Source organism: Barbus barbus (assembly GCF_936440315.1).
Source record: "Barbus barbus genome assembly, chromosome: 21".
In the NCBI taxonomy this organism is placed as follows: Eukaryota; Metazoa; Chordata; class Actinopteri; order Cypriniformes; family Cyprinidae; genus Barbus; species Barbus barbus.
In genome coordinates, this window is record NC_136749.1 from 13060348 (window position 1) to 13073223 (window position 12876).

The window sequence follows — 12876 nt, forward strand, 5'->3', positions numbered from 1 at the left end:
TGATACTCTTAAAAAAAAAAATTGTGTGTTCCGAAGATGAACAAAGGCCTTAAGCCGAGAACACACTACACAATTGTGAGGCCGATTATGAATGGAATCTATTACTTGGCAGCTGATCGTGCCCAGTCGGACCGGGTCTGTTCCAGTTGGGCTCAGTCGCTGTTTGCAGTCGGCAGAAAAATCACATAGTGTGTGGTGTCTAAAGATTATACTCTTAGAATTCAGGAACCAGTCGTTGCCAGTCATTTTCACAAAGATTTTTTTTAAACGTTTAATATTTGCGACTGATACCCGCGATTGTATGTGGTTATGCAGTGGAGATGTGTTCACTGTGATTACAAGAAAAAAATTTGATTGTTTCTTGTCTTTCTTTTAATTCATAAGTTAACACTGCAAATTAAATGGTTTCTTTGTTTGTTTGTTTTTTGCAGTCGATGAAAGTAGGCTAGCCTAGCCTAAATTATGTCAGTGATTTCTCACATTTTAAAGAATATCAAGAATTCTTTTATTTCGATCTGAAGTCCAATAAAAGTTTTTTTTTTTCTTAACTTTGAACTTCTTAAATTTTGTTATGAAGATTTAAAAAAAAAAAAAAAAAAAAAAAAAGAATATAAATATATATAAATCAACTTAATAACAAATATGCTAGGCTAATGAATTTTCTTCATAACCAATATAGGAACAACGAATAGCCTATTTCTTCTATTCTTTAAAACAAAGTTTTCATTAAAAAAAATCATTAAAAATTCATATGACGAAATTAAATTATTATATAGGCTATTAATTGTATATAATAGTTTTGTGTCAAATGGATGAGGAAATTACATGAATTTATTAGCCTAAGTAGCCTAATGTTTTATTTCATCCTAACCTCTGGAAAAGTAGCCTACTGTTTTTACTTGGAACCAATTCATTTTTAATCCCTGATTTTAGACATACTTTAAATAATTAACATGTTGTTGCTTGACTAAACATTTAAAAATAGCACTAGAGATGTTATAATTAAGGGAACTGAAAAGACAAATGCGTCTACTCAAGCAATAATTCCAAAAAGAAAGAGGCATCGGACTTATAATGCAAAACATATTCAAGACACATTACTATGGCGTTTATTTGGAAAACAACACAGCAGGAAAGCTAATGTTTTCTGTTATATTAAGCACAAACTTAGAAAAGTCAAACAAACCTTAACGTCTCAATAGGGAAAAGCACCGGTGTTTTCCGCAGTGTTGTCTGTGGCGGGCGGGGCGGGAAAGCGGGTAGATGCTGCTTTTTGTGAGTGCATTTTTTTGGTTCAGCAGAATTTGTCCAATTGTGCCCTGCAGTCGTTAAGTGTGTTGTGTAGCAGACTGACTCAGTCATTAGGTTTGTGCTCCTCTCTGACTGTCAAAGACTAGAATCTGCTCTGGTCGATGGTAACGGTCTTTAAGTGTTTTGAGGTCAGTCTTAGAATGTTTCCGCTAGTTGTGTAGTGTGTCCCCAGCTTTACAGGTTTGGAACGACACGAGGGTGAGTAATTAAAGAATTTTCATTTTTGAGTGAACTATCCCTTTAAATGATCTTCAGGCTGATGCCAAAAAAGCAAAGGAAGTCAGCCATTTCTCATACCTCTATACTATCAATATAAAAGAAATCAAATGGGAGGAAAGGTAGATGGGCAGGCAGTGATGTTTAACATCTCTCGTTCTCTCCCATAGGCATGGTGTGTGAGAAGGGCATTCAGATCCTTCTCACCATCGTGGGTGCTTTCGCATCCTTCGGCCTGATGACGGTGGCTATCGGCACTGATTATTGGCTGTACTCGCGGGCGCTCATCTGCAACAGCACTGCCAATAACACACAAGAGGATCCCCATAATAAGGAGAAGAAGGACCCCGGGGCCTTGACGCACTCTGGCCTGTGGAGGATCTGTTGTCTGGAGGGTCAGCCACTGTCTTGGCTCTTGGTTACATTGTGGGGGTGGCGTCTGTGTGCAGTTATTTGAAAAAAAAGGAGAGTTAAGATTTAATAACATTTGTCTTTGTCAGGGCAGCCCTATGATGAGACAGTGTTTATACAAAAAAAAAAAAAATACTAGGCCAAAGTTTGGAAAACTGAAAATAGTACATCAAAGATAATATCATATACTGTATGTATATGTATATATTTACATATACAGTATATGTGTGTGTGTGTGTGTTTCAATTATTTTAATGATTAATGCTTTTTAAAACATTTACAGAATTTGTTGATATTTCTGTAACATTTTTAATTCTACAGGCTCTATGGAAATGAGATTCATTATTTTATTCTATTGGCAGCCCTAGTTTTTAAGTAAGGAATGAAAAACATTTTTGTCTGTTCTCTCTTCAATAATATATACAATACTATTCAAAAGTTTGGGGTTGGTAAGATTTATTGATGTTTTTGAAAGAAATCTCTTCAGTACTCACCAAAGCTGTATTTATTTAATCAAAAATATAGTAAAAACAGCAATATTGTGAAAAAATATTTTAATATGTGTCATTTATTCCTGTGATGGCAAAGTGATCATTACTCCAGTCTTCAGTCACATTATGAAAATTCAGTCGCACAGAAATCATTCTAATATGCTGATTTGGTGCTCAAGAAACATTTCTTATTATCAGTGTTGAACATAATGTTGTACTTAATCTTTTTTAAAAACCTGTTGTAATTTTTTTTCAAATCAAATGCTGAATAAAATAACTTATTTAAAAAATAACAATAATGATGTTACTAACCCCAAACATTTGAATGGTGTGTGTGTATATATATATATATAGGGCATATTCTTATTTTAAGAGGATAAAAGTCTTAGATTATTTTACAGGCTGGTGATGATTCCAATTATAAAAATACTCTAATCATAAGATTTTTAATGTTTACTTTAATTATTCATCAAATTAATAGGATCTCTCAAGCTTTACATGATGCATATTATTCAAGTATTTTCATAATCAAGTAAATTATTCTGAAAATCATTTAAATTATTCTGAAAATGGCTAATATACCTGTATAAAGGATGAAACCATTTCAAAAGTGTTCAATTCTTTATTTAAATAGTATTTAAGTATAATTAACAGACACAGTATCATAAAACATATACACGTCCTGAACCCTGATATTGCCATTTACTGCTAAAGAGTTTTGAGTGTAGGAGCGAAGCCCAAAAAAGTCTGTAAAGGCCTAATTAAAAGGCTGAGCTGATTGCATTGAGAGGTCAACACAGAGGGACAGCAGTCGCAGTCTTAGGGGCTGTTGTAGCACCTCGTGCTCTTACTCATCCCCGTGTAATGCGCTCTCCGCTCCGCCTGCAGCCAGTCATTGTGCTCTGCTAATTTAGCCTTATGGCTAAGCTCGCTGATAACAAAGCATTCAATTAAAGATAAGCCTGGATTCTCAATCATCACAGCGGCGCGGCTTCTCTCTCAGTCGTCTTTCTTTGTTTCTTTCTCGATCTCATTAAAGCCTCGCTTTCCCCTCTTTCTTCGCTGTAGTGTTACAGGACTCTTGGCATAGTTTAGAGGTCAAGACATCCTTGCTTCCCCCAGGGATTAGAGCCAAGATGGAAGCTTAGTAGAAACACAATTAAGAGCAGGTGAAGTGGAAGGCGGACATTTTGGATCTGCATAATGAATGTCACAGCTAGACCGGCCCAAACAGCAAATACTGTTGGCTGTGTGATGATAGGTGCACTGATTGTCACATCACCCCGACTCGATTCTAGACACGCACGCACACACATGCTGGGCCTCTTCCTTGCCTTCATCTATGCTCCCCTGCTGCTGGAGCAATCGATAGCAGAAGCTAATGCTATTCTTAAAGCTAATGAGCTGCTTTCATGTTTTTGTAGCTTAGATCAGAGAAAGCAAGGTCATGGTAAGTAGGTAAATACCTGCTGGCCATACCTGTTGAAAAGTCCAGTTTAGACCAGCATGAGCATACATACTGGCTTGGTGCTGGTCTTAACCATAGAAATATAAACATAGATGCCTCATTAGCCTGTTTCTATGGGCTCCTATACATCTGCCATCCGCCATATTAGAACAGGCAAGGCTTGTCTGTGAACACTCGAGCAGTAGCCTTCAGCAGATGGTTTTGCTAAACTAACACAATACAACAAGACAAAAGCTTTAGATAACACAACATCAAAAATTACCATGGTTTAAAAACCTGTAATATTGGTTAATTCATATAAAGACACATTCTCACCTGAGAAAAAGGTTATGCCATTTCTTCAGAAATTTAAATCTAGGCAATGCAATCTTGAAAAGTGATTGATTTTTACTGAGTGATGACATGTTGACCGTTCCAAGATGGTGGGCACATTGATGGGAGCAGATGAATGCGGCATCTGCATACACCAAAAATGATATTTATTCAAGATGATTATAAAAGATGGTCTTTTCAGTTGGGGTAGATGATCAGTGCTTTGGACTGGATTTCTGTGGGTAATGCAGACCTGCGGCATAGCAGGTTCACAATTTGACCTCAAATTATGACTCTAAACTATACAAAAAGCTTGTGACACCTCTGTATTTAATTGTGCACATGCACTACTCAAATCAAGCAAGAGGCAGCAGCAAAAGAAGAATTGTTCCGACCAATCAGTTAATTCCCTCAAATATTAAGCAGGGATGAATGACAAAGACGTTAGGATGAAATGAGAACCATTGAACCATTGAAAGCAAAACAAAGTGAGGCATTACGTTCTTTAACACGTGAGCAGCGAATATGCAAACTTGAATTGAGAATCTTTTATAAATATTGTAAACAAAAGAGAAGTTTTATGATCTCCTGCAGTTTTCCACCAAAATAAAGGCTATGGTTTAACATTTGAAATGTGTAGAAATTAAACCTTTATATTACAATTTTACTGTAAAATTATTTTCACAATTGTATTAATACAATACATAAAATATTTTAATATTATTGTCATATTGAATGGCAACAGTGTGGATGTATCTAAAGTGAGTTTTACCTATATCCTCATGATAAAAGCCATATATTTATATGTGATTTTAATATATGCTGATATTAAAAATATATTTTCTTCATAGCCGATTTATATGTTGAATAACTAAATATGGCAGTGAGTGGGGAAATTACCTTGTTCAAAGCAAAGTAGTACAAAAGCACATGAATGGAAATTTGGACAATGTTCGTTCTCAAAATATTTCCAAAAGATGGAAAGTCTGGTGTTGTGCACTTGATAGCAGTAACTACTGTTTAGACAAGGCCATTGCTGAAAGATGCAGTATCTCTAACAAAGAACTCAAATGCTGATGCCAGATTCTCCTTAATGACACCTTTCCCCTTTCTGCCCTCATCTCTTTCTTACAGATTAATGTTCATCAGAGGAGGAATATAAAAAAGACATAAAAAGCTGTGAAAAGACCCCCCCCCCCCCCCCCCCACACACACACACCTGTCCACCTGTATCTCCCTGTGTCTGTCTCATCAATCCATCACATTCCCACTCCATCAATCAACACCAGTCATGATGTCATCATAGAGCGTCAGTCTGTCTGTCTGCACTGGAGCGGGTAGCTATTCACTTCCTGACTGACTCCAGGCATATCTGCATGTGTGTGTTTCCTGTTCCACATCTTAACAAATGAACATAACGAATTAAGAGAATTAGATCTCTATCAGGCACTACAATCCGAAAATTACTTCCCTATCTAATTTAAAGAGATTGGATTGCTGATTAAGCCATTAATTGGTATTTCAGAACTCTTGCAGTATTCCTAAATGAGATTACAGAAGGGTCTATCTATCTACCTACCTGTCTGTCTGTCTGTCTGTATATGTATGTCTGTCTGTCTGTCTATCTATCTATCTATCTGTCTGTCTATCTATCTATCTCTCTATCTGTCTATCTCTGTGTCTGTCTATCTCTCATCTATCTGTCTGTATGACTATGTCTATCTATCTATCCATCCATCCGTCTGTCTGTCTGTCTATCTGTGTGTCTGTCTCTGTCCATCTGTCTATCCGTATATCTATGTCTATCTGTCTCACATTAATGCCTGTTTTATTATGAGAATACTTTTTTTGTATCTCTATTTCTAAGTTATAATGTTCCTGTAATAGCAAAAACTATTTAAAAAACAAAACAAAAAGTGACTCGTATCATTTTAGTAGGAGAAAATTTATATTCATGCAGTTTTCCATATAAGACACTTGTTTTGTGTTTTGATTTTTTGTTTTTGTTAAGAAATTATTTTTATTCAGCAAGGACATTAATTCGGTCAAAAAAAATGACAGAAGACATTTATATTGTAACAAATCATTTGTTTCAAATGAATGCTGTTATTTCAAACTTTCGTTCATCAAACACTAAATGTATAACGGTTTCCACAGAAATATTAAATAGCACAACTGTTCAACATTGTTGATAATTCAACATTCATGATAATTTCTGAAGGGTCATGTGACACTGAAGACCAAAGTAATGATGCTGAAAATGTAGCTTTACATCACAGGAATAAATTGCATTTTAAAATATATTAGAATAGAAAATGGTTGTTTTGAAATCGTAATATATTTCACAGTATTACTGTTTTTACTTGGTTGAGCATAAGAGACTTCCTTCAAAAACACTTAATTTTGAACAGAAGTGTAATGAAACAGCAATGTCACTTAATTATGATCTAGATAAGTATTAAATATTAAAAGAATCCAACAACAATCTCTGCCAGAAAGTGCAGCGAGTGTTTGTACATCAGGGTGTGATCATATAGACACATTTGTGGGAAAGGGTGAGGGGTTTTGATAGAGGTACAGTGCAGCAGTTCATTCTCAGTTAAGCTCAGAAGTAACACATGCGCAGTATGTGAGGCTTGATGCAAGGATGTCTTACCTCTGATGTTCCTGTCTGTTTGCTTGTAGGGGTGAAGCGTGGTGTGTGCTCCCAGATCAACCACTTCCCAGAGGACGCTGACTTTGATCATGATGGAGCAGAATACGTCCTGCGTAAGCGGCCCTTTATTACAACTGACTATCATGAGAAAGCATTTCTGCAGCATGAATGAAATGCAGGCAGCTACAGCAAATGTCTTTGCCTTGTTAAAGAAACAGTTCACCCAAAAATAAAGCATTTCCACTATTTACTCATTCTTGTTTAGTTTTATATCCTTATGCTTTCTTCCCTGTATTTTTAAGTAACATATTGCAGATTCACAATAATTCTCCAAATCCAATCCTATGCTTCATATCCCCTGAAATGCTCCAAGAAATTTCTGTGCTACAGTTTCCTGTGTGCACGTGTGCATGTCACACGCATAAATGCATGCATGTACACAGGTTGGCATTTTGGTTGGTATTTAGATGGCATTTCCTTGCACTGTCCCAGCTTGACTGGTCCCAGATGGGATGCCGAACTGCCAGGGGAACATTTTTCCTCTGGGACTTTTTCATACACAGTGCACAACAGCATAATTTAATTACCCAGGTGACTCATTTTAGCTTAATATTTAGATCTAAAAGTGTGCCATGGAGATAAGAATGCACAGTGTTAAAGACCTGAACAGAATTGACTCGCCTGCACTCATGTCTCACGCTTCTAATGACCTCCGTCTCTCACCCTCTCCCATCTGTCTCCCTACTCTGCTATTCTCTCTTTCCCTGCAGGAGTGGTCCGGGCCTCCAACATCTTTCCCATTCTTAGTGCCATCCTGCTGCTAATGGGAGGAGTCTGTATCGCAGCCAGCCGTTTCTACAAGAGCAAAAGGAACATCGTGCTGGGGGCTGGCATTCTGTTTGTAGCGGCAGGTAAAGTGTGTGCATTTTGTGTGTGTACAGGCATTGGTCCAGTAGTAAATGTCAAATTACATCTAATATTTACCTGTACTAGAAAAATGTGTCATACACTGTGGTGTCCTAAAGTCTGAGAGTCTTAAATCTGGGATTTAAAAACAAAAAAAAAAACAAACAAAAAAACATGAATAAATCTATAAAAAAAATTGCAGTTTATATATATATATATATATATATATTTTTTTTTTTTTTTCATCTACAATTAATTTTTTTTTGTAACATTTTCAGTAAATTCCAATGATACAGTGATATATAAATGCATATTTTTATCCCCCCCAAAAAATGTGAAAAAATGATAAATAGAAGCTTTTGCGCTAATGGTCTAAGACATTTGGACCCCACTGTATGTCCAGTATATACTGACAATAGAAAACACCACAAAATGCCAAATACAATATTACAAAAAGTCTTTAATTGTTTGTCCGTACAGAATATTACTGAAATGTAAAACATTTTAACTGATAAACCTAATTGCCAGATTGGACTGTGAATGCTTGGGAAAAATGAGAGTTTTGATCAGTTGGCATGTTTTTGATCATTGATCTTTAGGCCTGAGTAACATCATTGGTGTGATAGTGTACATTTCTGCTGCTCTGGGCGATATTTCCCCAAAGAAGGACGAGGATAAGAAATGGCAGTACTCCTACGGCTGGTCCTTCTACTTTGGCGGGCTGTCCTTCATCCTGGCTGAGATGGTGGGCGTGTTGGCGGTAAACATCTACATTGAGAAGAACAAGGAGCTCCGCTGTCGCTCTCGCACCGATATCTTTAAGAGCACCACTCACGCCATGCTACGGCTCCCAAGCTACCGCTTCCGCCGCCGATCACGTTCCAGCTCTCGGTCCACAGACCCCTCGCGTTCACGAGACCCCTCTCCTGTGGGCGGCCCACCGGGGGGGAAGAACTTCGGAATGCCCCCGTCTGCTTTACTCTCCCAGGGACCCATCTCTGTGTCCACTCTACCCAACCCTCATTCCCGCTCCGCTCTGCCAGGGGGTGATATTTCCCTTTACACCCTCTCCCGAGACCCCAAACTGGGTGGTTTGGGAGGGCTGGGTGCCCCTCCGCTCTACGGCACAGTGGACCGTGCCACGCTGTACCAGCTGCACAACTGCTTCCCAAAAGAGAGCGGAGGGGGCGGAGGAGGCATGATGATGAGTGGGACGCTACCCTCACTCAAATCCCACAATCCCTCAGCCGTCCAGAATTCTTCCAACTCCAACACGCCACTCAGCAACTCCGTCCCATCCTCCCAGCCTCCACCTTTCTCCTCTACGGTGGAGCGGGAACGAGGGATGGGAACGCTGGATAGGCTAGGAAAAGGTGACAGAGAGAGTAACTCCAACACGCTAAATAGGAAGACTACACCAGTGTAGACCGATTGAGGGTTGGCGTAGTTGATAAAGTGCAAAAGCGAGAGATAACGTACATGGAAAGACTGGAAAACAACTAAAAAGGGGTCTCTCAGCATTGACAAATGTTTCACTTTATGAAAAAAATAAAGAGTAAAAGAATGACAAACATCTCATAATAACAACACCACCATGTTTTTTGTTTTTTTTCCTCTTCAGTACTGTTTTATAACATGTTTAATCTAAATGAATCAATTATCATGGGATACTGTGATATTATTTTGCTTGATTTTAGACGTGGAGTTTCAAGACGGAGAAGTGTTGTTGTTATTATGACTACGTTTGAACTGCTAGCTCTTAACATGTTGAATGACTCTAGTTTTTAAACTAGAAAGACTATTTTGCTTTTCAAAGATTTTTGACTGTGATTCCAAAACGTGATACTGAGCACTGCAGAAACATGAGTGTATTCAATGTGTGAGAAGATAATTACTACGACTAACTTTGTGAGAAGCATTTTATTTATTTTAAAGAAAGTTTTATTTTCTACCCTTTGATAACATGCAATTTAGTGTAATATCTGTATATCTGTCTTCCAGCTCAGTAAAGAGATCGGCACCATAATTGATGGACTGAAATGACAGAGTTAAAATGAAAAAGATTTTTATATAAACCTACCATCATATTATTTTTGTTAAAATCGCTATTAGCAGTAGAAGTAGCACTTGTTGAATTGAAAACCTTTGTTTTGGGGCATTAAAACATTCCCTCACTTGGTCAAAGAGGGACAGATGATATATTTGTATAGAGAAAATGAGGAATGATGACATTCAGAACTTCTATCCAAAACTGTGCTTTTCAAATCGGAGGGAGGGAGGATGAAAAAAAAAATACATTTTAAAATGCAAATGTATATTACACAACTGTATTTGAAAAAAAGGGATACTTTAAAAATCTAGAGTACAGATGTGAAGGTGGGGGGGTCTTTATGTATAGAAAAGGGCAGAATGGGTCGGGCTTTTTTGAATATGTATGAGGACACTGTCTTCCTTGAGCTCTGATTGGGCTACACTCGTATGTGGGGCATGCCCTGTGTCATTTGTGTTTTCCCTCCATTGTGTCATGTGATCATGACAGCATCCCAAAGGCGAACTCCCATCCAAAAAAAACTAAAATGTTCACTGTGCTGCACCTGACTCCCTTTGATCCGTCTGCTTCTCTAAATGAGAGATTATATATGTGGACATTCTGCTAACCTTTAACCTTTATTCCATGATCCCAGCCAACAAGAGGTCAACACAGGACATTACATAAAAGAGTGCAAATGGTCATTAAATCACAATCTCCTGCAGTCGGGGGTCTTTTTTAATTCATACAAAAAAAAATTTAAAAAAAATGAAAAACTACACACAGACAGCATTTATGTGGTCAGTTATAAATATTACGTAGTGGAGAATAGATATATCTAGAGAAAATATGGTTTATCTTAATGTGTGATAAACTAACACTGTATTGCACGAATTTTATATATATATATATAAAAGAAACAACAGACAATCTACGAGTGTTGTCATTTGTGTGTTTTTAACATCTTTATCCATAAAAGATAACTAAGATGATCTTTCATGGAAGGACGTTTCCATCTCACAGTAAAAAAATACAGATAGGTAACTGTGAGAAAGTTTAAAATACAAAAAAAGTGAAAGTTACAAAGTCAAAATTCAGTGAAAAAGCCACCATTGTGTTTTTGTTTTTTTACTCTGAGGACAAAACGGGCTTCCATAAACATCAAATTCAGTGGTTCTCAACCAGGGGCCGGGGCCCGCTAGGGGCCTCAGCTAATTTTCAAGGAGGCCTTAAGATGCCTTAAACAAATTTTTAAATAAGGCAAAATTAGTACTAAAATAAGCCAAAATCAAGATATTTCTTATTTTAATTCACCCAAGACTCTTAAGACTCTTTATAAGGTAAATGTCACATAAAATGAATAAAATCTTAAAACTCCATGAATGTTTTCAATACCAATGAATATAATTTTTTTCTAGTTACGTCAAACACTAAAATACTTCAAAATAGTCATGTAAACAACAGGGGGCCTTTGAGTCAAAAAGGTTAAGAACCACTGTTCTAATAACCAGCTTTAAAAAAAAACTATTACAAAACAAAATAAAAATAATAAAAAAAAGCAGATATAATCTGGATATTTTGCAGAATCGTATTTAAAATTTTCCATTTTCTGTGTATACTTTGGGTAAATTAATATTGACCTATTTTTTTTTCCTGATTTCCAGATGGGCAGGCCATCACTTTCTCACTATTGGAGGACTGTCTAGAGGGTTTTATTGTACCAACCCACAAACATGCACTCATTTCGGTCCCAACCAACAATCAATAAACCTGCACGAGCAGATCCTGTTTTATAACCCCCCCACCCCACCCCATGCACTCGTACACATAAAAAGTGAAAGAACAGCCCGCTAGTCTGACAGGCACTATTAAAAGGCTATATATACAAGCAGACCTCTGGCTTGAGTGTCAACCTACAGCTCCAATTTCCCTACTCCTGCACCCACCATACTCCCCCCATCTGATCAGCCCACATGTTCTTATGGTACAGATTCACCAAATTAAATGGGCCAGTAATAAGATCCCTGTAGGACATGTTGAGACGGTTGCTCCAGGAACATGGTCGCCACCTGTCATTTCTGCGGTTTGAGGAGATCCAGATTGTTACGCACAGGATGGAGGCTTTAGTTAGACTGGACGAAAGACACACAGATTACTGAGGCTCAGACCTTTCCTCACTTTCCAAATGTTCTGGCACTGCATTCACAAACACTCGGGTGGGAGGGGAGGAACGGGATGGCAGACACAGCTCCACCCAAACCCTCGGAGACACCCAAGAGCCATCAACATCGTCAACAACGTCGAGGGGGGGCATAGTTGACATTCTAGGATAATATTTCTCATCCACTTCTACATGATGTGCTTAGATGAGCAATGCGCTAATTTTAGACTGAGCGAATGGCAAAAGGAGTGAGATTAAGAAACAAGCGAGGGAAGAAGTACAGGAGACTGTCTTAGGTGAAAGAGATTTAATCCTCAAGCAAAACTAGTGAAGGAGAAAGAGCGTGACGAATACAGAGTGACACAAACAACAAAGTCTTCAGTATAGAGATAAGGGATGAGTCTAAAGAAAAGCTGGAGTACAATATAAACACACAGTATTTACATAGAAATGTGGCTCAACAGTGGGTCCATATCATGCAAATCAATCAATTTCGTACATAATTGTTATACACTCAATAGAAACACATATGTTTCATATGTATAGTATTAAGCATCGTTTTACATATACATAAATAAATAATAAACCATCCCATTAAATCTATGCACTGAAATCTATGATATCCAGTCTGATGATGACTTTGTTCACTGAAAACCAAGCGCAAAAGACCAATATAAAGTGATCCCAATTATAGCTAATTAACAAACCAAGTAGCATTTACTTTAAAGAAAGATGGTAGAAAGACTTTCCAAGTATATATAAAAAAAAAAAAACTTTCCTATTTTTAAATGTGTCCAAAAATGTTACTTTTTGGGATCACTGTAGCTGGTCACCAGCATTATGTTGTGATGCTAGTATGCTGATGTTTCCATTTGGGTTTACAACTAGCTAGACTAGCTAAGCTGGTCAACCAGC

The 12876-nt window shown here is 37.4% G+C and overlaps 1 protein-coding gene across 1 annotated transcript in view; it reads left to right on the forward strand.

The window, feature by feature from the left end:
* Positions 1-10733, forward strand: part of LOC306887319 (voltage-dependent calcium channel gamma-4 subunit-like) — a 30518-nt gene extending 19785 nt beyond the window's left edge. The window contains exons 3-6 of the mRNA XM_079444961.1: positions 1698-1922; positions 6895-6978; positions 7636-7776; positions 8371-10733. Coding sequence (XP_079301087.1) covers positions 1700-1922; positions 6895-6978; positions 7636-7776; positions 8371-9197 — 1275 coding nt within the window. The 5' untranslated portion in view covers positions 1698-1699 and the 3' untranslated portion in view covers positions 9198-10733. The remainder of the gene's footprint in view (positions 1-1697; positions 1923-6894; positions 6979-7635; positions 7777-8370) is intronic.
* Positions 10734-12876: the final 2143 nt, after the last annotated feature.